Source organism: Balearica regulorum, chromosome 5 (assembly GCF_011004875.1).
Source record: "Balearica regulorum gibbericeps isolate bBalReg1 chromosome 5, bBalReg1.pri, whole genome shotgun sequence".
Lineage (NCBI taxonomy): Eukaryota > Metazoa > Chordata > Aves > Gruiformes > Gruidae > Balearica > Balearica regulorum.
In genome coordinates, this window is record NC_046188.1 from 62113454 (window position 1) to 62140436 (window position 26983).

The 26983-nt window shown below is 39.0% G+C and overlaps 1 protein-coding gene across 4 annotated transcripts in view; it reads right to left on the bottom strand.

The window, feature by feature from the left end:
* Nucleotides 1-26983, bottom strand: part of HIPK3 (homeodomain interacting protein kinase 3) — a 111935-nt gene that overhangs the window by 18135 nt on the left and 66817 nt on the right. For all 4 annotated transcript variants that reach the window (XM_075755255.1, XM_075755258.1, XM_075755257.1 and 1 more), the window contains 2 exons: nt 4930-5053; nt 764-883 (listed from right to left, as the gene is read on the bottom strand). In XM_075755255.1, coding sequence (XP_075611370.1) covers nt 764-883; nt 4930-5053 — 244 coding nt within the window. The remainder of the gene's footprint in view (nt 1-763; nt 884-4929; nt 5054-26983) is intronic.

Genomic DNA, 26983 nt, shown 5'->3' on the forward strand with positions numbered 1-26983 from the left:
CAACTGTTTGTTACTGCAGTTTTATGGTAACTGTAACTGTTTCCTGACTTCCCCCAGTCCTCAGTAAATTTGGTGAAGCAGTGCCACGAAGTAGCACAATTTAAAACAAAAATATTTGCATAGGAAATTAAAGCTCTGCTTGAGGCCAGTGTGCTATAATGTTGCTCAGAGAGAAGGAAGGTGTGCAGACCAAAAAAAGTACAGTTTTTTACTTTCATCTGCTTTAATTGTACTGCAGCTTTCAGTCAACAAGGACTGTTTTAGCATGAGATCTGAAAGTAATGAGCTGTACGCAGTCATATTGTTTCTTAATCCCCTTTCTCCTAGGAACTGCTGGTCCTGAAGCCCGTTTTGAACAAATTTTGACAGAGCAGCCTGGGCCTCAGAGACAAATTCTTTAAAGTGAAGTGAAAAGCAATGACTGACCAAAAAAACCAAACCAACTCATTTAGTACCTCTGGAGAGACAAGGCTTAATTAGAATTCAATGCTTGCTCTCCATCTGGAAGCCGTGCACTGGCCACCAAGCCACCACACAGCCTGGTAGCTGCACCAGACCTGCCCCTGGGTCCACTGGTGGGGAGGGAACGTGGGCACAAGCTTGGAGCCCTGCTTTTGGGGAATGGGAAAAATGGAAGCAATACACAGCAGGGCTGATAAAAATCACAGGAGATGTGGAAGGGAGCTAACAATTATCATAGTGAATCTTGGCCCCTCTGCTCACAAAAATAATATACTGTTTTCTACTATATTATACTGTTTACCTTTAATCTCCAACTAGAATATGGTGTATCCGTCTCTCTACAGAAAAATCTTGCAGTCTTCGTTCCCATGCTTAACAACTGCTCTCCTGGCAAACCTTGAGTCTGTGAAATGTAACGAATCTGAGGAAGAAAAATAAAACATGGGAAATAATTTACCTCTGATTTTCAAAATCTGATCCACACAGTTAAAAACTTGTCATTTCTTTTAAAAAATGGCAAAATGAACGACCCTCAGAGCACCTTAGTTCAACAACTACATCTTACATAGGAGAGAAACCTAACACTGAGCACTTGATACTGCTCCTCTCCATTTCTCAGAGAAAGCCTTACATAAACAAACCTCTGAAGTGACCTATATAAGCATGCATTTAAAGTTTGGTCACAGAAATGAGGAGCTGGGGAGAGTGGCTGTCATTACCTCCTCAACCCATTCAATTCTAAATGTAGTATTTTCATTCTAAACAGGAAAATTAGTAGGGGTGCTTTGCTTGCGTACAGAAGTCTGGTGACTTTTTTCTAGCATACTGTCATTATACAACACTATAAAAATCCCTTTCGTTGCTGTTTCCAGAGTATCAGTCTTTCACATGTCTGACACACCTGCATTGCAAGCAAATGTTCTGCTTGGAAAGGGAGCGCGCGTACAAACTCTAGGCATCCAGCAAAAGATACTGTCCTTGTCTCAGAAAATCTGCTACTGAATGCGATGGGAATGGACGAGCTTCATGCCTGAAATGGTCAGATGCTCTCTTCCACTGAAATTATTAACATGCATTTATTTTAGAAGACAATTTACTACGCATTTTTCATTACCTTTCTTCTAGTTGATGATACAAAGTATTACCTAAGATAGTTAAAATTCAAGGCTTCGATAGAAATCTGTTAAAACAAGATGTTATGATGTGTTTTTAATTACTGTGCATGCAACGTTAACTCACTGTACAAGGGGGGGGGGGGTTATCCCAGAAGTAATATTTCTTTTAAAATCAAAAACTCCACCTTCAAGAAAAGACTAATTGGAAGAATAACTGGCAATAATTAAAAACCGAGCTTGCTGCAGGTTGGGATGGAGGGAGTGGAGATTTAGCAGCCAGGGCTGAAGGTCTGAGGGGAGCAAGGGCTGAAGGGCATTGGGCAGGGTCCCACACTTCACACCTCCACAGAGGGACTGCTGCCCCTGGAAAAGGTGGAGCAGCCAGGGGATAAGGGAGGATGGAAGAAAGGGAGGGAAAAAAAAAAATCAGCAGGAGAGCACAGTGAAATACACCAAAACAGAAACTGGGAGATAAGATGAATTCAATGGAAGACAGAGGACTTGAGAGCTCGGAGCACCTGAGGAGAGAGAACCTGATGGGCAGTAGAGAGGAAAGGGACATGAGAGGCTTCTGCTGAAAGGTAAGTGACAGGCCAAAGTGGGGAGGAACAAACGCAATGTGGCCAACTTTTGGTATTTGGTATCCTCCATAATTCCCTACATCAGGGAGTAAATCCCACTCTGACCAGAACTCTTTCTAGATCATTTAGTTGATTTCTAAGCATATTACAAAAGTCTTCAAAATTAGGGGGGAAAAGACAATGCATTTATTAAAAAATTCAGCAGTTAAGCACCTGTGCCTGGTTTTAATGAGTATTAAAGCTCAGAAGACATGGCTATTTTCCACTGAGAAGTACAGCTGTTACTGGATATAATCACAAATTAATATAGTAACTAAGAGCTTCCTTTCAAGACCTAGCATGTTGGTTGCCACATGCCAGGGGGACAGGGGCGAATGCAGCACAAAGCCCTTGCCTGTTTGTTTACTCAGTGACACAAACCACATAGCAGGAGGAAAGGAATTTCTTTGGGAGCCATCTCCTGCAACTGCTGTACTCATGTACACTGAGGAAAACCCTGAATCAAATTTCTCGGAAGCAAGTGTTGCAGACCTGCTTGAGCACAAAGACCAGGCTGACTAAAGTAAGGCAATTCCTGCTGATGCAGAGGAGGTTACAGCTCCTCTTCCACCATGACTTCTCTGACATGAAGATCAGACAAGTTCCTAGATGAGTTATTAACTGATGCTTCCTGATTGTTGCTAGATGAGTTATTAACTGATAAAACTCGAATGATATGTCTGACTAAATGTCTTTTAAACTCAATATTCACTTGTAAAGCAAACAGAAAATCTTATGGGCATTAAGATTAACCCCTAATCCATGTAGTCCTTTGCATGAAGTACAGCACCTTGGAAGGTGGATGTCACTGGTGACAATGCTGTTTACTTGCACTGCCTGGCAGTAGCTAGAGGTCGAGCCATGTTGGCCCTGGGCCTACAACAGCAAGAAACAAGTGACAGGAATACACTGTAATAAGGACCTGGCTCTCTAAAACTGAGAAAAGCTGAGTCAACAAGCACTATGAAGGTAGTGCTCTGCGGACTGTAGGAAATGGCCTTAATCTGCCTGGGTTTTGTATGTGACAAGATGGCTGCAGCGCAGTGGGAGAAAGAAAGTCTTGTCTTTTCAAATTAGACTCAGTATTATTCCGAAAAAAACATCTTCATAATTATGAAATTGAGCTTTACACTGCTACTGCTCTCTGTATAAAAGTCAGAGGCTCACAGCTACATAAGCCTGTTGGCACATGTTAATAATCTGGGCTGCTGCCATCATGACAAATCACAAGTTGATTTGAGGAAAGAATTGGGACTTGGGCAGCATTCTCCACCATTCAGATCTCTACTGCATCGTAAGTGACTGAAGATGTGATTCAAAGCCACATTCCACATCCAGAAGCAGCATCTGCCTGTATGTGAGATCATGATCAGAAGACCATGAACTGGGCTTACAGGTCCTTCTTCACCCACAGCACCATCCCTTTTAACAGCTACTTAACAGAAGTACGGGGTCAAAAGCAAAAGTAATTCTGGAAATTACGTATTTTGGGACTTTTTTTTTTTCAAAGTCCAGATCTTCTCCTGCAGTTTCTTTCAAAATAAGAGGTAAATAAATTTGCCAAGTTCTTGGAAAATTTTAAGACAGTATTATAGATTCTTTCCAAAAACAAATGCCTTTGCTTTTTCCTTAAAGAACATAATGAATTATAAGGTTGTTAGTTGTTTCCTCTCTTGTCCTCTGTTTTAACAGCAATACCCTGCACAAAGGTCTTCTAACTGCATCGAGGCCTCAACCCATGTTCCACTCATAGCTTAGTTCCTACCTGTGAAACACTGAATTTTGTGTAAATGAAGGAAACTGAAATATGAAATGTTACCAAAATCAACACAAAAATCAATATATCCCCTGACAGTGGTTTTAACAAAAGGATTTTTAGAAAAGTAGGTCTGATCTGTAAGCACAGGGAGCCAAAAGCCCACTATATGAAGATCAGGATTTGAATAACCTAAACAACACGTTGGAGGAACTGCCCCTAAACTGAATGTTGAATCAAAGATGTAGAAGTCAGTAACAAGCCACTGTTGTTACTTCTGGAATCTTCAGACTTCTTTGAAGTTCAAAACCAGGTGGGGATAGTCAGAATGCTGATTACATTCCTTCCAAATTTCCACATCATGCTAGAAAAATAAGACTTCTCTCTTTTAAGTGTTTTTAAATGGAAAATCTTTCATTAGAAATAACTTTTCTTTTTAAAGTCAGCTCACTAATGCCAATGGTGTCAGTAGTTGAAAACTCCAACAAAGCAAAGGCACAGCTTCAAGCTTGACCATTGCATGTATACAGTATTACTATGACAGCTGATTCTCGTTCCTCATGAAGTATAGGCTCTCAAATCTCTGAGCTATGCTGAGTTTCCAGAAAGCATCAGGAATTATTCAGAAGGCAACTAATCCTGACATCTGAACAGACATTCCAGAGTCAACCCCATTCATGGCAAGTAAGACATTACAATGCAATGATAGTGGCCACATTTATTTCGCAAGATAGGGAAAAAAACCAAAAGGACAACTTGACTTTGATTCAGAAAAGCAGCAGAATATACAGTTTGGTCTGGAAACAGGATTTATGTTTCTAGGACAATCAATAAGACTAAATTAAAAGCACTAAATAGTCTTCAAGAAATACTACTTAATAGAGGATGTTATTAACATTTGAAATCCTGGGTTTAATGATCTGAAATTCCTAAGTTGCATAAAGTGTGCATATGCTTGTGAAATTTATTCTACTACCTGGTCATATTCCAGTGCTCCTGGGTACAGTGGCCATCCAAGAAACAGCTCTGCAATCACACACCCTAACGACCACATGTCTATGGCTTCACAAAACGGCAATCCCAGTATGATCTCTGGTGCTCTGCAAATTAAACATAGTTACTGAATTTTTTCCTTAGGGGGAAAAAAAAGTAATTCAACAATCCAATATGACAAAAAAAGCCCCCAAAATCTGTTATTTGAAAACACAGGCTAATTATTTCAATGAAATAACAACATCAGCAATTGCACTTTTCTTTATCTAGATAATCTGTGATAAAATTTTGCAGCTCTGAGATATTTTTTCCTACAAGTATCAGTTTGCTATGTACATCAAAATAATTGATATGCCTGAAAAACAGAATGTCACTGATTCAACATTTTTGCCTTTCCTCCAGTATGTCCCAAATGATTCGTCCACTCAATGTCATATGCCTGTAACTACATTCTTAACACAATACAGTAATTTATCTCAAAAACAAACAAAAAAGTTTTACCTGAAAATACACTTGCATACTTCCCAACTGGACAGTACACTTAAAGCTATTTAAAATATCAATTTAATTACATAACTGGAAATCCTTTAATGCACTCAAATCAGTTCAATGTGATCAATTTTTAAATCACTTAAATGAAACCACTGCACTTGCTAAAGAGACCGGGTCTTATTTTTCACCTAAACCAAATGTGAATTATTTAACCAATGGCATTTGAATTTATTTCTGTACTCAAGAACCAGAAAAATTGGTATTGACACAGCTGCTAAAGGGGCTTGTAACATTTCTCTTCAGCGTGGAACAAAATTCAAGTATTTCACAGATACCCATTGCATTTGTTCTTTTTAAACCTTCCCTCCCAGTTCATTCAAGCTATTAACAAAAGGAAAAACAATTAAAATATATCTGCATGCTAATATAGAAAAAGGCCTGGAGACATAAAGTATTACTTAAATCATCACACTATAAAGTGATTTACTTTTAAAACACAATCTGTTGTTAGCTTAACGCATCACAGAAGAGTAGGAAGGCAGTTAAAGCTAACAGAGTAATTCCCATTGCAGCTGGGCAGAACAGTAGCATTCAACTGACCAGGTAACACACTGGTGGGGAAAATCGTGATTTCTCACCTATGTAAAAGCTTAAAAACCTTACACTTCGGCACATGCTGGTGTATCATACTGACATTCCACATACAAAACAGAATCTCTGGCCATAGTAAAGTTCTACATATCTCATTTATCTTCTCTTCTGACATTTACCTTTATCAAAATATTTAGTTTACCAAAATTTTAACTGTTTAACATCTTTGTCGGCAACGTGGACAGTGGGATGAAGTGCACCCTCAGCAAGTTTGCTGACAACACCAAGCTGTGTGGTGCGGTCGACACACTGGAGGGAAGGGATGCCATCCAGAGGGACCTTGACAGGCTGGAGAGGTGGGCCCATGTGAACCTCACGAAGTTCAGCAAGACCAAGTGCAAGGTCCTGCATACGTGTCAGGGCAGTCCCAAGCACAAATACAGGCTGGGCAGAGAACAGATTGAGAACAGCCTTTAGGAGAAGGACTTGGGGATATTGATTGATGAGAAGCTCAACATGAGCCAGCAATGTGCGCTTGCAGCCCAGAAAGCCAACCATATCCTGGGCTGCATCAAAAGAGGCATGACCAGCAGGTCGAGGGAGGGGATTTCTCCCCCCCACACACTCTGCTCTTGTGAGACTCCACCTAGAGTACTGCATCCAGCTCCGGGGTCCCCAAAACAAGAAGGACATGGAACTGCTAGAGCAAGTCCAGAGGAGGCCACAAAGATGATTAGTGCAATGGAGCGCCTCTTCTATGGAGACAGGCTGAGAGAGTTGGGGTTGCTCAGCCTGGAGAAGGCTCTGGGGAGACGTAATTGCAGCCTCCCAGTATCTAAAGGGGCCTACAGGAAAGCTGGAGAGGGACTGTTTACAAGGGCATGGAGTGATAGGACAAGGGATAATGGCTTTAAGCTGAAGGACAGTAGATTTAGATTAGATATATGGAAGAAATTCTTGACTGTGAGGGTGCTGAGGCACTGGAACAGGTTGCCCAGAGAAGTGTGGATGCCCCATCCCTGGAAGTGTCCAAGGATGGGGCTTTGGGCAACCTGGTCTAGTGGAGGGTGTCCCTGCCCATGGCAGGGGGGTTGGATGATCTTTAAAGGTCCCTTCCAACCCAAACCATTCTATGCTTCTATATGATAAAATGTACTGACTTCAAACAAATTCCAATTTTCATGCTACACTGGGACAGAGAAGCTATTTGTTGTATACAGTAGACCAAGAGCTGAAGCTTCTCCATCCCTTTTCACAAAGAGTAGCTGACAGAAGCAGAAGCTGTATGTAGACATGCTCCAAGGATGCACATTCACCGCCAGGGAAGGACTCTTAAGACTGCCCCAATCCCTGACCACTGAAACCACCCAAGCTTCTGCTACTGGGAAAATCCAAGACTTTCCACAGATAAGAAAGTCTACAGGACAGGATATTCTGCTAAATATTTATGCACTTTCTGTTCATGCCAGTGCTTCAGTTCTTCCTATCCTTGTCACAAACCCTTTTGGATGCGTGGATAAATCTTGTCACACTGGCGGTGAAACTGGAGAGGCTCAGTTTTCCATTGCCTTCAAAGATTTGATTACCATAAACTTCTAGGGATCAAACATAACGTATTTTTGTAATGCGGGATCACGACACTGCAGTAAGTATTAGCTAGTTTCATTATCCAAGAAATAAATCTAATCTATCCAGATGCCGCAAGACTAGAAATAGCCGTAAGAAACGTCTGCCTTCAGCCGCTGGCTGGGTGCCAGCCTGCATATGGTTGTTACAGATCTCTGCTAAAATACGCTTCCTTTTGTTGTATTATGTTACAGCCCTGAATAGTTAATGAACATACACACGGCCTATGGATATAGGGGCTTTAACAAATGCTTCTGCTAAAATAAGCTCTTTAAAACCTCTTACGTTTACTCAATGTTAGTATGTGCACTGTATAAAAATAGCCATGGTCGGCCAGTCTGTCGCTCATCTCTTTTGAGGGACAGGATTTCAAATAAAAGAAGGATAAAGGAAAGAACTTTTACTGTATTTCACAATATAATAATCTGTTAGTTTTCAAGAAAAGTGTTAACAAGTCTAAGGAAAAGAGACGTATTTAAGGAGACACAAGACCCGTGCTCCTCACTTCCCGACCCACCATTCAGAAAGGAAGAGGAAATAAATGTGCCCCCAAACAGGGCTACCCAGACCTCACTACAGTACAGTGAGCAAAACTCATTTTCAGGCTAGCTTGAAGCGAGGAACACAAAGAGCTGCTGCTCCACAGAAATGTCAAATTTGCTGGTTTTCAAGATCAGTGTCTCTTACCATGGCCTCATGCTGGTCCTTAAAATGGAGCAACTCTCCCACAGCAAAGTTACAAGAGAACTTGTACTGGGTTTGATTATGTTTAGATTAGTTTTAACCAACTCATCTATTTTTGATAAAGGAAAATGGTTAGTTAATGGTATGCTCAAAGGCACCTTCCCCCTCTCCCCCCTGCTCTCCTTTTAAACTTCCAGTTAAAAATCTATTTGGACAATCAGTGAGGAAAGGATTAAAGAGGAGGGAGTCATTCTTCAATTTTTATTTTTTTTAAGATGATCCACAGCTCTTTTGTCAGGTAAGAAATATTTTTACACACAGCTTAAAAGGAAGGTATTCCCTTTCCTAACTACAACCATAGACATAAAATTAAGTGGTAGGAACTCCAGATGTCCCAACACAGTCACCTTAACATCAGATCACTCAAAAAAAAAAAAAAAAAAAAAGACTAACTTAGACCTTCTCTCAAAACACCACCACCACATGCTACTGCTTGGTATCTACTGCAGATGACAAAACGCCCAGTACATCAGAAGCTACTGTAGTCCACAACTTAGTAAATAGCATCTGTTTTCCCATACCAAGACATCAACAAGGAGAACACCAAAATTTTCTAAACTTCTTAGGATACCAAATCTTAATTAAATGTACTTAAATGAAATTAAAAGCTAGATTTTAGAGAGCATCTATTTCCTTCTTATCAATGTTAAACATTAATTTCTTATCAGTGTTAATTAAACATTAATTAAAAACATTAACAGAAAACTTCATTTAGAAATTGAAATGCAATATTAATAAAGTGAATCCTTCGAGTGTAGTAAGCAACTATTCCTAGATTAAAACATCTGACATCCTTTCTCACTTGACACAGCACAGCTCAATTCAACTCTCTTGAAGCAGACTTTTTAGACATTTCCGACTGAAAAGATGAAAAGATGCAAATGAATATTTGCTTCAGCTGCTTGTTTGGATAGTCACATTTCTATTTATTACATCACAGACCATGAATATACATATTATTTTATAGATTTTTGTAAGCTTATGAGGAAAGAAACCACAAAATTTGTTCTGTTAACTTGCTTAAAGACCAGAACATTTCATAAAATAATTTAGCTTCAGCATGTTGCTTCATTCTAAGCTGGCTAACAACATAAGCACTTTGAAGATAAGTGAAATAATTCCTCAAGGGAGGGTTAAAAAACAAAACAAACAAGAAAAACTACACAAAAAATCAAAACCTTAGCACTGCAACAGAGAAATTCTTCCAACCTTTACACTGGTGGAAACAAAGAATAAAGAATAAAAATTAGACATATTAAAAAAGTCATGACAAAAACTGTAAGAAGTCAAGCCAATTTAAATGATCAATGATCATTACCTAGAAGTCTGCAGTCAGAAATCCAATTTAGACCAAAAGTTAACCGTTGGGGTTTAGCTTTTTCATTTAACGTACATAACAACAACTGAAGAACAGCATAAACCAATATAAACAGCAGCTTCCTAGAACTGCTAACTTTATGAAAAATTCTGTTGAACGCATGAAAATTTCTCAAATATGTTCCCACTGAAGGTCCTACTCAATTATACGTACCCCCTCACATAGTAAGGAAATGAGATTAAAGACTCAGCAATTTTTATTTCTATTTCTCTTCTGGCAGCATATCTATTGTCTACCACATGCCATTGTTTTATTTATTGACCACCAGGTTGCTACTCTCCAGATGAGCGAAGACCATATAAATACCCTCCGTCCCCTCATGTCTCCCACTTTTCAACGCATCTATGTCATCATCATGTCATCTACAGCGGTCATGGTGCCGTATGAGGAATCCAGAGCTACTTTCTCTCCCCAGGTGCTATTGCCTACTCCAAAGATGCTGGACATCAGGAATGCTGGTATATCCTTGGCAGCGTTACCTCTTCATTACAGGTTTTGCAGTAAAATTCCTTCCAAACAGGCATATAAGCCTTATCAAGCCACTTGGACTTTGCAATTTAAAACACACCAAATAAGAATTTTAATACTGTCTCCATAATTTTTTGCTTCTGTATATTCATATAGCTGACAGTAAATGCAGGCAGTGTTTCTAATACGAGCATGCACCACAAAATTTATACTCTTCTCATATAAGCTAAATATTATTACCCCTAATTATCACTGTTCATTGCAACAATGGCTAATACTTCATCTGCTCAGGATACAGCACACTGTCATCATTATAACAAATACTTATGCAAAGAAGTCATCAAAAGGGTATAACGTTTATCTTATTTTTATTAATGGACTTGTTCAAAGCCATCCTATGTATCAAAAGAACTCGTGTAAACGAATCCAATTTGCAAGAGTTATAGTCAAAATGGATTACAAACCTGAGAATAACACTTTGTCCCCCCCACTACCATTACTAGCCTAACACAAGCATATACTTTATGAAAGAATTAACCAGATATGAGTTGTGAGATATGTATTTCTTCTTCTAAAGAAAGGAGGTCTAAGATAAACATCAGATGCAGCGAAGAAGTTAATGAGACATGGTAATGGGCATTTTAACGAGTATTCTCATGTACAATTCATTTTCTTCTCCTCTTCAGGATGAAAACTGGTAGTTGGAGTGCAAACCTTTCTAAAGGATCTGCAAGAACACAGGAAAGACTCTAGGCTAGAGGGATCCAAATCAAGGTGGCAATACTCAGAAAAAAACCCACAGGCAAATACACTTCAATAATCTGAAGGGTGCAGTGGAAATGAACCATGTAATGACAAAATCTGTGGATGATGAAGGATATAAAGAACAGTTGGACTTCAGAAGGAATTTCAAATATGCAATTAGATCACAGTGACAGGCAGTAGAGCATACATGGTGTATATAAACCATAGTGAAAATTGACAGACATTATTTATTCATTACCCATAAGAATTAACAGGTTATAAATTAACCAACTTTACAATGAAAAAAAATCTAGACAACTTTACAGATTACTCAACAAAAAAAAAATAGAAATCTTACAATTGGGAGCAAAAATAACCATGATATCAGTATTTATTTTTAAAGGACAAAGACATACCAAAAATTATTATGTCTTATATAAAACTAGTGATATTCCCTCACCTTGAATAGTGTGTGTTCACTTTTGAATTCTGTGTTCAGTTTTGGTCACCCCCATCTGAAAAAGGATACATCAAATAGAAAAGACGCAGAGAAGGACAATATAAATTAAAGACTTAAAGAGATTTAGGTACAGGAAGAAACCCTGGATAGAACTATAAAGCTTCAGGAAAGAATGAATGAATGAGCAGTAACATTACTCAAATTATATATCAAATAAGGGAAGAAAAGCAGCCAGGTGTTTCTAATGCCCTGCCTCGCTATAAAAGACCAAGGAATCCCCCACCCCCTTTGAGATTAAAGGCTGATGCAAATTTAAAGTATTTTTTTAAAGCCAGGACATAATTAGCCTTTGAATCACAGGCCACCACTGAGGTAAAAAATCATTAAGAGTATTTAAGAATGGATTGACAGAAAACACATCCGCAGCAGTTCTAGGTTAAACAGTAAGGTTCATATCAATGTACAACAAAACCAGCTATCAACTGTGTAGAGTTGGAAGAAACTTGCATCAGAAGACACTGAAGTCCAACCTTCTGCTGTGGTAAACTTCCTCCAGCAACAAAATACCAGAATACATAGACCATGGATCTGATAACATACATGTATCTCATTTCCTACATATTAAAAGCACTATCGTTGCACAAAGAAGAGAGTTACTCAAGCAAATCCCTTGATCCAAACTAAAAAGTCTCTGCAATCTTCCTCATGGTCAGAATAATTTTTATTCTTAATGTCATTTTGTTAGAATAAGAATTATGTAAATAAAATTTATAGAAGTCTTAAAAAAGTCTTATTATAGATAGGACACTGTAATAAAAAAACCCAAAAAGTCTCTTGCTTTTAAGCCCATTGAGATGTTAGAATACAGATTGGTAGCGTCACGTATGTTAACATACATTTGAAATGCAAGTATGGCACACTATACCAGACAACAAGCTTTCCTCCCTATCCTTTGAAAGGATTGTTGCTATAATGCAAAATTGCATTATAGATTTACATTCACAATCCTGGCTTTTCTTGTACAGTTTTCTAGTGTTATTTTAACTATGCTATGATTAGGCATTAGGAAGTACATAACTAGCAAATTCTGATTTATTTTTTTTTAAACTCTAAGAAGGTAAGAGGATTTAAACTGAAAGCAAAAATGTAAGTGCTCAGAAAGAGACTCTGGAAACATTAGATAAGCTGGATAGGGCCATCTGTGTCTAAGGTGGTAGGAAATAATCAAAATCACTGCTTTATAATTTAAGACTATGTCACCATATATCACAAAACACAGGGAGAACAAATATACTCAAGAAGATATGAGAAGTTATCCTCCCATTCATAATTTCATTCCTCCTTTGAAGAAGTTTGGTGCACTACCAGACCCTCACGTGGCAAGTGATAGTGAGGACAGGAGGAAATGAGTCACTGTATCTCCTGTAAACTTCTAAGGCCACAGTATTGCTGTGGTGGTGTCCACAGCACTGTGCAGAAGGAATTCTCATTTCCCAGTAGAAAAAACCCTTCATTTTAGCATAATAAAACTTCTTCATAGAACTATGCAATATTCGACGGCTAGAAAAGACCTACTCAACATCACAGCCTTCCACTGTTACATAGAACGTACAAGACTGACATGCAGCTGCCAGTTTAACTTCGAACCCTGACCCTGAGAAGGAGATAGGATTTTAAAACCTTATATAGAGAGTGGCCCAAATATCTAGCTACTTACAAAAAGAAGCTAATCACTGCAAAAAAAGTTAATTTGAACACAGGGTTCACAAATAAATGAGGAGGGGAAAAAAAAAAGACAACAGCAAATCAAACCAGACAAATAAAGATAAATCTTAGATAATTTAATCAAACAAAATTACAAGCAAAGTGTCCTAGCATTCTTTTCTAATACTGAAAAAGAACTTTGATTTGAAAGAGCCATCACAAATTTTAACCTAATACACCTCTTCCACTTACCAGAAGTACTAAAGATAACAATTATTTAGTTATTCCTTTTTGATTTTTTCAGCTGAGAAAAAGAGATTTCAACAGATTCTTTTCTACTTATTCACTATCTCTAGTGAAATGAGATGTTGATTTTATTAAAACCAGAACATGTTTATGCTTCTGCCTTGTGATGATTTTGGTTTTCCTCAGAAAGACTGCAACTTACCAAATGATTTATTTATGTACTTGAGATGCTAAGCAGTTTTTGAATTACATGAAAATTAAGCAAAGTAGATACTGATGTAGCAATATAATGAAGAAAATTGTGTACAGAGAAGCCCTTCAGATGCTTTATTGGTAAATAAAGTCTGCAATTTAATATATTTTATTTACATTTTGGATAGCAAAGTGTCAATATTCAAAGCATCAGATAAGGTTACTTACTGATAACTGAATGTTGACAATATCCTTTGCGTACTTGCACTTGTGTGCTTTACTCTTAAGTGTGAAACCACCTTGCAGTGCTTTATCCTTGAGTCAGCAGTTGCAAAGGTGGTTGCACAGATGTTGCTCGTGTCCTCACCTGCAGCGGGGAGCATGCTCTGCCTAAATGCCACGCTCCGGTCGCACAGACAACGTCAAGGTGCTAAGGCACACAGTTTGGGTGGCACACCGAAGTCACCCCTGACAAGTAACTGCCTTCTCAGACAGGTGAGTTTCCTCATCTTCTGCCTTCCTACCGAGTACAGTTGTGTGTGCAGCCTCCCAAATCCTACCCCAGAGTACAGGGGATTACAGGCTGCTACAGGTGTGTACGTACGCATATATACACATGCTCCAAGCTCACAGATGTCTACATTCTTGTTTTGCATGTCTCTTACTAGAAAGACCTACACATCCTTTCTTCTGCAGTTTTGTAAGCAGTCATACTAACTCTCCGAGCTGCAATAGCGGCCTGCACATCTAATTTAATGAGACTGTCTCTATCGTACAGTGTGTTGTTCCTGCCATGCCTCCCTGTATGCTACAACACCTTCGGGGTTGGGGTTTTTTTTCCTCTCTTCTATCTTTTCTTTTTATTGGGGCAAGGGGAAAGGAGGGATGGGAAGAAAAAAGAAACAACACTCAAAAAAATGAAAGCATCCAAAATCTTATGTCAAAACAAAAACCCAAGCCGAGCTGGTGAACTCTCCAGATTATTTTTGATGAAAACCTAGCTTGAAATTATCTTGCTTGGAACAGAGATAAGATCAAACATTAGTAATGATTTCCAGCTCTGAACAAGCATGAAAGAAAAATGAGAACAGCACAGTGTGGGAGAATTCAAGGGCTCACAAATCAGAGATGCCAGATCTTAATTCTACCCCCCTTGGCTTTGTTAGTGTTGATTTTGTGGGAATATCAACTTACAACCCTATAAGGGTCTGCATGGACTTACAGTGCCCAAACACACCAGCTGAAGAACAGGGAGGGAGTTTCTACAAAAGAGTAACAAGCAGGGCAGTATTTGCTTTTAGCATCCTCGTCAAAAATAGCAAGTCAGTATTGTGTGAAGGTTTCTTGTGCTTTCACCCTGATGACGACACTCCTATATCTGAATTGAGGGTACAAAGTCATGGTGGGCCTAAAGAAGCAAGCAGCCTGATTCCACTGCAAAAACCCTTCCAAGGGACTCCCACCAGGAGCTAGGCAACAGAAAGAGGTATCAGTTTCTGATATGACCGATTAGTATGAGGGTGTCTCTTACTCATTTATATTCAAATTGATTCTTGCTTTGGCATAGTTCAGGTCAAATACAAAAGAATGCAAGGATATGGCTGTTATGTCAAGAATCATGTGAATTGTATGTTCCTTTATATTAACTAGCTACCAAAAAAACAAAACCAAAAACAAACCAAAAAACCAAAACACAAAAGGAAAATTCCTTTTATTCTGCAGGAATACTTGCAAAAGTTTGCCTTCCAACGCAGGGCAACAACAGGCCTGTCTGCTGCAGGTCTGCAGCTCAGCCCCAAGAGCTCGAGAAACCATGAAGCTATTTGAACTTCCCTTCTGGCATACATGTGTCGCACAACAGTTCTTCAGGTAGGCACGCTGCACTGGAAAGGCAAGTGCCATACAAATGCCTGAGAAGGTAAGAAATTCTCTTCACGTATTTGTCCGTTGTGAAAAGAGGTTTTGTTTTTTTTGTTTTTTTTTTTTTTACTGCTGATGTGTGCCCATCTGGATGATACAAAGTGATATTCTGATGAAATTTTGCAACTCAGACTGACAGATTCTGACTCAAAGTTACATTGTTTGAATTATAAAAAGCTCAAAAATAAACACGAATATTCCAGAACAGGCAGAGTGATGTCATGTCATTCATCTCAGATCTCCAGATCATTCTGTATTCATACGAAACAGTATCTTCATCTTATTTACTTTCCTAATAATGTTCTATGTAATCTTGGAATAAGGATAACAGACTGCAAAAGCCTGACTCGTAGACTGAAGGTTTTTGCCCATGACACAATCCTGCCCTCAAAGAAAAAATTTGTCAGAAGAAAAAAATTTTTTTTTTTAAAGTCAATATTTTCATTACAGAAAATTCATTACATTCATTACATTTTCATTACATTAAATGCTCACTAAATAAATGGAACACCAGAATGCATTTCACTCTGGATATTCCCCTATATGAAGTATTATCTAGGCACTTAATAGCTATGTCAGCTGCTAATTAAAAAAAAAAATAATAGAAACATTACAAGACAGATATGACAGAAAACCTACAGAGTAGCAACTGGGGCAGGTGGGTTAACATACATGAAACTAAATCTGCTTTCTCAGGGTTACATAGTGGAGACTTCTTGGTGCATAAAAATATTTTTAAACTCTTCCAGGTTCTAAATCTACTGCTAGATTCATACGCAACAGATATATATGTCTGGCACAATGTTTTATTGGGATGCGTTGCTTCCATACAACGATGCAGAAAAATACACCCAACATACAGTACACACTGACATTGAACAACCTTAATGTTAGTTTGTATACTGCTGTAGTAATTTATGATGCACTGGCAAGCGAACTGACTGGCTGCCCTGGCAAGTTTGTCCCATACAAATTTCTATGATTAGATCCCAGTGTAAATATGATACCACCAGAACAAGTCACATCCTCACCCACGGTTTAGTGATCCCACTAATGTAATCACGGGGAAATACTGAAAAGCCTAAGCTTTGAGGCACTCTGGAAAATCATCTGTCAATATTCTGACAAAATTAAGAAACTACATTTCGAAATTTAAAAGGTTATTCTCTTCCTCCCTGCTGAATGAAACCTATGGACTGCTAGTGAGGAAAATTACACAAGTCTATTTTGGTAGGCTAGACTGTAAGAGTTCAGCCTTCCAGTGTGTCACATCACCTGCTTGCCACTGCGCTGCAGTCTGCTTAAAGAATCCATATGCAACAGTCCCTTCACCTGTTTTGCTCCAGCCTTGAACCCCACACCAGTACCAGCCTGCTTGTTTTCCCTTTTTTGTTCTCCTTAGATACTTCCTCCTCTCTGTTTTTTCCTATTTTTCCTTCCCTGGTATCCCATTTTAATTTATTTGTCCTTTCCTGTTGAAAGGAGAGCCTCTCTATTCTTAGAAGAGTGTCAGAGCCTAAAATAAACTGCTTAACTATGTATCTATTACATCTAGATTGATGTCACACCAGACCCTGACAACATGCTGCAACAGGAATGTGACTAGAGCAAGAACCCCAGCATTTCTGCAAGCTCCACTTTGCAAAGATTTTTTAAAGTAACATTACATACAAAAACCTAGCACACTCTACCCAAACATACAAACATAGGGTGGGGTTTTTTCCATTTATTCTTCTCACTACAGAACTGCTGATATCGTTTTATCTCGCCTGATACCTAATAGTAAAAAACAGACCACACTGAAGAGGAGGAAATCAGGGTAAGCAAATTACACTGGGAATTCTTTTCAATCAAACCGAATGCTATAATTTTACTGTCAGAGCAAATAAAAGTTAAAAACAGATAGTATAGTTTAGAAAAATAATATAATAATGAGATCTAGATAATAATCGGATAATAATGGGAGCCTTTCATCTGAGCACACCCTTTGAATCCAGTCCGGAACACTAGTAATTGCAATCAACTCATTATTTATGGCTAAAAACTTCATTCTGTTCCCAATAGAGACCGACATCCACATTAGGAAAAGGCACACTTGTTGACAATATTAACAGAAGCAGCAAGGATCAAATAGACAGGGAACTTTCCCCTCATTTACAGAAGTGCTACGGCTCAAATAGGGCTGTAGCACGCTGACTGCTCAGTGTCTTGAGCTGGTGTTGTATATTAATTTTTGTCTCCAAGAGAAAAAAAGGAAAGGTAAGCTATCTTCACTGCGTGCTCTTCTCAATGTACAGAGAAAATATTACATGGAATTTCACAAGACTCTGCAAGAAACTCTGCTGGCAAAGTGGGAGGAGCAATAAACGTTTCCCGAACTTTAAAAAAATAATAGCAGTATTTACTTCAAAAACACAACTTGCCCTTTCATTTGAACTCTTCAAAAAATGCATTAATACCAATAAGGATTGTGAAGCACTCTCAATTCTGTCCTAAACTGAGAATTGACATACATACCACATAATATCCATAATCCATCTAAGCATCATACTACATCAAAAATATATTCTAGTTTCAACTTCCAAGTGACTTGCACCAAAATACAGAATCAAAACATGACAACTAAGAATTTATTCAAAATGCCAACTACTAACAAAAATTGCAAAAATAAAACCACTGGGAACCCTGACTATTTTGCATGTAACATAACCTTTGGGCAAACCTGGAACACTGCCCTAAAGGCTAACATATTATGAGAATCTACACAGTAGGAGTATTTACTTGGAACTCCTGCTCTTTGAAAAGAAGAAAGCTAAAGTTCAGTTAACAAATCTCTTCTAAAAAGGTATTTGTGATTTCCTTGGAGATGCAGGGAATTAATACTTGTTTTGTTTCCAGCATGTATGAATTTTCCAAGGGGGGGTGGGAAATCCTCAAATCAAAGCATTACCTTTTCTTAGTCCTAGGAACTATTTTTGGATTATGTTGTCATACCACAAATTGATAGGACAAACTTTCAAAGGCCAGCCCTATGTTATGTCACCACTTTTCAGTAAGGCTCCCAAGATTGGCCTAGCTGTGCCTTCACTAACAGAGTTAATATTTCCTTTTGAGTCAAGTTCATTAAGTTCATTACGTTTTTTACATTGTGACTTCTTCCTAAAAGTGAAAAACAATCTAAAAACGTAACTGTAACTTGTGTATGTTAAAGCTGGGAGGAAAAAATAAATAAATCTCATCTTGAAAGAAAAAGCCCACCTCCCAGAAGCAGCCCACCACTGCTCTGTTTCAGCAATGTCCCAAGTTCGCCACCTGCAACCTGAACAATCCCTACACACACGCTTCTGTCAGAGGAGGAGATCTTTGCAGTTTTATTCTATACTCATGAAGTTCCTGTAGTTGTTCTTGGTCACTGACATCAGCCAAAGACTATAGAAATCAGACAGGACCATTACCATCAGGTCAGTAGGATTTTTTTATAACATGAATTTCCCCAAAGTCAATTTGTCTGAATGTTTTCCTTGTGAAATCTTGATTTTAAGATTGAGAGCAGTAAAGAGTCAACTTTTTATTGACTCTATACAAATAAGAAATTATATTATGCATGAACAGGGTAGCATAAACTATCACAAGTAGAACAATATACTTAAAGAAATCCTTGGCAGTAATCCCACTGCCAAGACAGACCTATAAATTTGTTTAGAATTACCCAGGAAGAGTTGCTGTCAACCAGTCTTGAAAAGACTTTATAAACAACATACACGTTAATGATGCTGCTGGGACATAAGTGGCAAAATTATCAATTATGAAACAATTGCTGAGATGCTGGAATACTTGAAGCCTTATACAGAAATAACCTCTCGAGAATAAATAGTTGGAAACAAGAACAGCATCAGGTCTACATCAAAATCAAAATAGAAGAGACTCAGAGGCTAGTAATGTAACCTTATGAGGAAAAGAGTCCATTAGAGCATAATGATAAATAAGAATATTTTCATTAGTGATTTCAGAACTAGACTAGATGACATTGAGAAACTTTTTTTTACTATTATTTTCTGGCTCTGACGCTGCAAATGCCCTTCGGCAAATCAGTTTGTACTATGATTCAAGATTACAGATTTTTTAAAAACATACATAACTAAAAATAGCCAACTGGGAAAGATAAAATCCAGCAGACATCCAAAAAAATCCCTGAAGCTGCATTTTTTGAAAGAAATTTTAATCCGAACATAAGAATCACTACAGTCTACAAAACAAAGCGTATGTTGATGACTTATCAAGTCTAGGCATGGTACTGTGAGTACCTAAAGACAAAAAGCTGCTTTTGTGAAGTACCAAGAGGTCTTTACCTACACTTAGAGACCTCACCCAACTGTCTTCTGAAATAAAAGGCAAGATGGTCCTGTTCCAAACAGAGATCATTACATTCTGCTACCATTTTATGTTCTCCAAGGATGGTCAATGTAATATTACAATGTTCACTTTAAGGCTTATTAAGCATGATGTAGCAATAAAATGCATTACGATTACTAAGTTTTCTCCCAAAGGTGGTTACAATTCCATAGAATAAGAAGTCATCATATACATTTTTGCAAGTTATAACCGTAACAGTGGAGCATATTTATGGTCCTGCTGCAGTTAAACCTGATGTAAATAGGTTTACATGATTTATAAAACTATAGGTGTTAAGGTTTCTCAAAGATGCCAGACCTGTTTCTAAATATTTCTTTTATTATTTTACATGTGACAAAAATAGATTATCAATTGCATATCCCTGATTTCAGTTTAAGTTCATATGAACTGTGGCAGATGACCAGTTGCCACTCACTTGCTTCCATTATCTTTCCAATGTTAAAGAAGCATGGTAAGCTATCAGGAACACTAACCAACCAACCTAAAAAAACACCATCAGATTTTATCTGCCAAGATCAGGGAGGAGGGAGTGTTCAACTTTGGTTGATTGGTTTCATCAGGGAAAAAAAAAAAAGAAAAGCCAAAACCCTACAGTCAGCCTCAAACATCTGGAAAAAAAAAAAAAAAGATTGTGCTCAAATGTTTTACATCTGGAAGGTTTAAGGACTCTACAGCAGCATCTTTTAATAAAGAATGGCATGGCAATCTTAACAAGGCACACTGTTACCAGCTCTACCAACTTCAAGAGAGCTACTGAAAATAGGCTTTGTTCTACAGAATAAGCACATACCTCACTGTGTTGTGTATTTCTTATCCCCCACTGGTGCCAGTATACCCACTGAAATGAGAGACAAGTAAAATCGTAGAGTTTGTTTCACTGTTCAGCATAGAAGAAAAAAAAAAAAGTATGTTAAAAATCTATGAATCGAGAGATTGAAGTTACAATAGAAGTTAACTGCAGTAAGTCATCATGCATTTAACCAGCTATCTTCTTCCTTCTAGTTGATTTGAACCATTGCTTAACTGTGGAACCACTGTCCGTACCCCCAAGAAGGGGAAGAGGATGGGAGCTGAACAGTGTCCAGGGGAACTCTCTGGTGAAAACTGACCCCCAGGGACACCTGCTTATCAGGCAGGTAAAGTACAGAGCACTGGCTTCATAAACTTCTCCAAATCATCAGCGTGTCTCAATGCAAGCTTGCTATCATTTAAAAAGCAGTGTATAAATGCAAGCATAATTACAACTGTCATAACGTTTGGTATCTTCTAAATAGTAAACAGGAACGGGCAAAAACTAGCTGACAAAGTCAATGCTTACATGTATCAACACAGCTTTAGATAAAAAAGTTCTGAAATAAATACCACCCAAAGCCACTGCATGTGCTACTGCTTCAATAAGGAGTTATTGCTGTGTCATAACCATGTCAAAAAAAGAAATCCCAAAAATATCAGGGCAATGTTTACAAGTTGCATTATTATTTTAAAGGTAATTATTTAGCTAGAACACATGACTCGTATTTCCCTATGAAAGGCTCTCTACTTAACTGGATTAACACACTATTGATAGCTAAATTCCACTGCCGGAGGCTACTGTCAAGTCATCATTTCCAGAACAAACCTATAAGCTATTTTCTTTATCCTGTGCGCGACTATTACAACAAGCTCATCATGAATTTGCTCCCAAAGTGCTCTAAAAAAACAAAAAAATGCTGCAAAGAACATTCAAGAGATGCATGACACAGGATTACCTGTTCTAACGAAATTAGACCGTCCATCAGTCACAGGTTGGAAGGCTAAATACATTTTGCAGCCAACCAAGAAATTAACTCCCAGACATTTTCTAGGGAAAACAAATCCAGCTCTGCATTCTCAGCAAAGATTTCTCATGAAAATGTTTATATTTTTCCTATCAAAAGCACCACTCACAGATATATATGCTCACTTGCTCCACCCACTTCTTAATATAGATGCAATAGGTAGGAGATTTATTAATACATACATGGTGAAGATTAGCCAGGAGAGAACAGAAGTGCCCTACCTCAAAATAACATTTCTTACACAAACATGCATTCAGGGTAACGCTACTGGAAAACACGCCCTGTCTGCACTGCTCACCTTTGCAGAGCCCTCCCTCGTCCTTCCATTTCTGCGGGATGGTAACACAGATGTAGAGCAAGGTAGAGGAACTCCTGACCCCTCCATTTTTGTGCAATCACCAAGAGCCATGCCAATACAAGCACAGCCCCTCTTTTTTTTTTTTTTTTTTTTTTTTTGTTATCATCTTATTCCCATTTGTAGCATCTAACCAAAATCAGAAAGAAGCAAACTTGGAGTCACAGTTTGTTCCTCCTGTGCTTCACACAAAACAGAATCGATTTTAAAGTTGGGTTTAGTAACAGGAACAACAACAACAAAAAAACCCCTAAGTGGTTCCAAACTGGGGAATTTTGAAGTCTAACTTCCTTCCTCCTCTCCCCTCAACACCATTTCCTGATGTTAACAAGGCAGGGCGGGAAACAAGAGCACAGGCCCCTCCTAATGAAGGGCCCCAAAATGTCCTCATGAAGGGGCAAAGGGGAACAACCAACAAGGTTAAAGTACACAAGGAACACAATCCAAAGAAAACATTTTCATTAGGGACAGGCTGACGTGCTAGCTGCAGACAAAGGACTCAGAAAACAAGTTCCAGTTCTCTCATTCTGTACCGGCAGAAAGTACTACCCTACTGTACTCGAACTGAGCTGCTTGGAAAATTTCATGAGACCATCTTTCCGACACAATTTACCCTATTTTCCTGGGCTCTTGCCTGGCTCAGCAACATCAGCAGCCAACAATCACATTTCAAAGCATTGATCACTCATGCAATAAAATTGCCTGTTGCACCACAGAGCAGCTCCTCATCAGGACCTCTTTATGCAACAAAAACAAAATCTATTTCGTAAAACATAACTGGACTGTGGAGCTCCACTGCTGGATTTGGCCATGCCATAAGCGTACATGTTTTTAAAAAAGCAAGAAGAAACTACCTCTGATGTGCTACGACACACAAAAGGTCCAGCCTAAGGAAGCTAATGAGCTCAGACTGCCAGCAGCTAGGAGAATATACTAGGAACTATCAATATAAATGTACCTTCTTTGCTGCTTTGTCTTTGCTTAGGCTTTCGCTATCAGACACTATCAGAGACTGGATACTGTCTGGATCTTTGATCATTCAGAGTTGGTTTTCTATTCTTCAGAAGGTCATTAGAGGCTCACAGGAGTATTCTGCAGCCCATTGCCTCATCCCACCTTTTATTGAACCAGTTGTTTGATATAGGAGAAAAAGTGAGATTAAGCAAGGGAAGAATCCTGCTTTACAAAGGAAAGGATATTGTACTGACATCTAGGTCTACTTGATGTTGTTTCACAGCAATGTGTGTCTAATAGTTATTTTTATTTTTGTAAAATGTATCAAAAATATTACCCCATAGCATGCATTTGTCAGTTGCGCGAATTCCACAAGTCACATTTAAAAGCATGACAGTGTTCACATTTTTCTTGGGCAAGTCACACATGACTGATGCACAACAGATTTAAGAAGGAGGAAAAAATATTTTGACTGCAAAAGAAAATATTCTTAATTGCACGTAGTCCCTTTTCAAGGACCCTCTTTGCTTTCCTACCTCTTTTGCACACTAAAAATTCTACCACGCCATGCCGCCTTGAGCCGGTAAGGAGCGTGGGAAGGGTCCAATTGCGTAAGATGTTATTAAGGCAGCAAAGCTGGCTACTTAACTGAAGATACTTAACTACTCAAAATAATTACACAGATTAGCCAGTGACTCTCAGACCAAAGAGCTGCCTACCTGGAGCTTAATAGCAGTTGTTCAAACACAGCCTCCCCATCTGCATTCTGCACAAGGTATCCGTGCCCCAAGGGCTGGTGGTGGGAGATGTTGAGCCTTGTGTGTTTACCACATTTACCATGAGGCAGAACAGAACTTACCACTATTCCTGGTACACCCACTCACTTTCAAGTGATGGAAGGATCCCCCAGTCACGGAACTAATTATAGTATATCAATAAGGCAAATATGTCCCCCCAAAAAAGTTAGTTTACAGGCATAAAGTATTTCTCATTTGGAGCAGAACAGCAGGAACTTGAACTCCTAAGGATATCCCTGAAGAGGCATCTGCTCCAGATGCTGCGGTTAGAAGACAGTGCCGAGTGAAAATATGTGAAGAATCCCACATGGCAGTCCTTCAAATGTCAAGTACCAGAGTGTATTTTAGAACATTCTGGGGCAATTTTAATTTTTCAGATACTTTCTCATAGGCCTAGACATACAGAAGTTTGGTACAAAATACTATACACTAGTTAAAGCAAGTAAGACATAAAATATTTGTTTCTATGAAGAAGGGTAAAAAAAAAAATCAAACCACACAACAGGAGAAGAATTAAATACAGCAATGCACTGCTCTGAGAAGACAGTCCCTAAGTACAGGTATATACAGCTGCAGTTACCTTGACACGTTTCTGAGCATGCACTCTCTTCCCATTCCCCAACAGATTTTTGGGTGGGGATGTCTTTTGCTTTTTGGGGTTTGGGGCTTTTTTGTTTGTTTCGGTTGCTAGGTGGAGGGATTTTTGTTTGGCTTTGTGTTTGTTGGAGGGGAGGGGTTATGGGTGTTTTGTCTTGTTTTTGTTTGGTTCTTTTGTTTTGTGTTTTTTTTAAATAAAGTTCCCTGCCCTGTCTGCAGTCTTCTGTTGTTCTTGCAGTGGCAGTGCCAGTCCTGAGAAGTGAGCATTGAGTAATGAGCTGGAGAGAGAACTAAGAACACAGGCTCTCAGTAAACATCAGGAAATCACTTCCATTTTAGAAGTCAGGAAGCTTTTCACACATTTCTCCACAGGTCTTTGTGCCAGATTCTGCTGAAGAACAGAATCTGTTGTCATGCTGCACAAATGTGAAGAAACGTAACAACCACTGGACTTAATTATACGTTATTGTTTTTTCAGATTTGCACTACTTCTTTCCCCAGATAAGAATGAACAACCCCAGATCTCTATTTTGTCTATTTTAGACCCACCCAGCAACCACCTTATTTCTTATCACAGGAGTTTCTTGCGTTACCCATTTCAGAACTGCGACGGCAGGCAACCAAATGTCCCCTCCAACAAGCTGGTCATGGTCCATCTTCAAAAGAGGTGCTTTCTCTTGTCCTCAGCTCACCACTGAAAGTTATAGATGCAACATATGCAGAGCAACTTCAGAGATTTATCTGTAAGTACTCTCTAAAGATTAGTGAAAATGTCAAAGAAAACTTTCAAAGAATCTTTAAGAGGAACTACAGCAACAGTCTTGTGCAGAAGAAAAATTAAGCTATACCACTAGAACTTAAGAACTGAAGAATGAATCCATTCAGATGATCGCCATTAAACTACAGAATGTGTACTTTTTGATTTGCTAATACACACTAGCCTGTGTACTGCCTTTCATTTTTGCTTTCACCTTAAACCCTGCAAGTCAGACGCTTGACAAAACATTAAGAGAGTTCCTTCTTAAGGCACAGCCCCAGAAAAAAACTAAAATAAGGGGAAAATGTTTGAAAAATCTCTTTATAAACTTCTGAACCAAAGCTGAAATCAAAGCACAGCAGCAAGGGGAAATGAGTTGTTGTATCCGATTTTATGCACGCTTAAGACACACAAGCAACGCAATTCATGAACAACAAGGACTAAGGGCACGAATGCATGTAATACATGGCAAGGGGATGTATAAATAAAACACAACCACACTGCTATATATAGCAGCCTTTTATTTAAGCAACTAGAAGTGAACACACTAGCTTTCCAAAACGTATGCATTTTGTTACGTAGTCCCTGGCTCCCCAAACAGCATGCAATAGCCCCGCTGCTTCAGAACAGCACTGGAAGCAACCAGGGGGTCCAGCCCCACACCAGCCACCCACTCCAGCGCAGGTGGGTGGGTTTCTGGTTCCTCCTCTTCCTCCCGCTCTAGCGCCGCACCAGTTCCCGTTCGCGTCTGTGCCACGCACAGGGACATGGCTCTTCAGGAGCCATCCTGAAGATGCCCAACAAGCCCTTCCCTAGCATGCGTTTGAACGTGCCACCGGCAGACTGCATCACCTACTTCCCGAACCACAGGAACAGCGCTCCTGCACAGCGCTCGTCCCTGCGGTGACTCAACACACCTCCCCTGACACGTCAGCCTGGCACCCCCCATCAGAAATGTGTGGAAACCTAAACCATGCACAAACTAGGAAATCGCAGGTCTCCCGGGTCGGGAGGGGGAACAGCACTAGTTACAGAGTAATTAACTTTTAGTAGAAGTTTAATTCTCTCAGTAGGAGAAGAGCTGACTGTTCTGCCTTTGGTATTCCTAATTCATGTAACACTGTATTCTGTGACACGGTTAAAAGTGATACAGATTATCTTGGGGGAATATAACCTGCATACACCAGTTAACTAAACGATTTAATGGTATTACACCAGCATTATTTCATACAAGCCTGCAAGAGTCAGGCAGTGGTCTCACATAAGCTCAATACTCTGTGCATGCAGAATGAAAATGCTGAATGTCAAAACATAGCTACAAAACGGGAAACTGCCTACAGGCACGACCTCCACCCAATCTAGTAAACCTGCACTAAATATCAGTCTAAGTTTTGGGGCTTCTCTTTTAATTTTACACTAGACATCTCTACGCTAGAGCAAGGGAGGAAAGTCATTTGTACACAGTCTAATAACAATGCTACAGATTGAAATATAAAGAAAAAAGTGTTTGTCATATGTAAATGCTTAATAATCATAACCAACGTTACCTCAGAACAACCAGAGATGAAGCAAAATAAAACTCATACTAATTAGGTTAGGCAATCCTGAAGTTGTTCTTTCAGAACAGGAACTGTGTGGCTACAAACCGACGTTCCCAAACGGCACGTGGCACCACTCCATCACCATGCGCCCTGTGGGACAGTAATTCAGGAGGGCAGGGTGCAGTACTCGGGCATTAACAACATGCTGATTCCCGAGTACCCTGCTACGTAATACCCTACA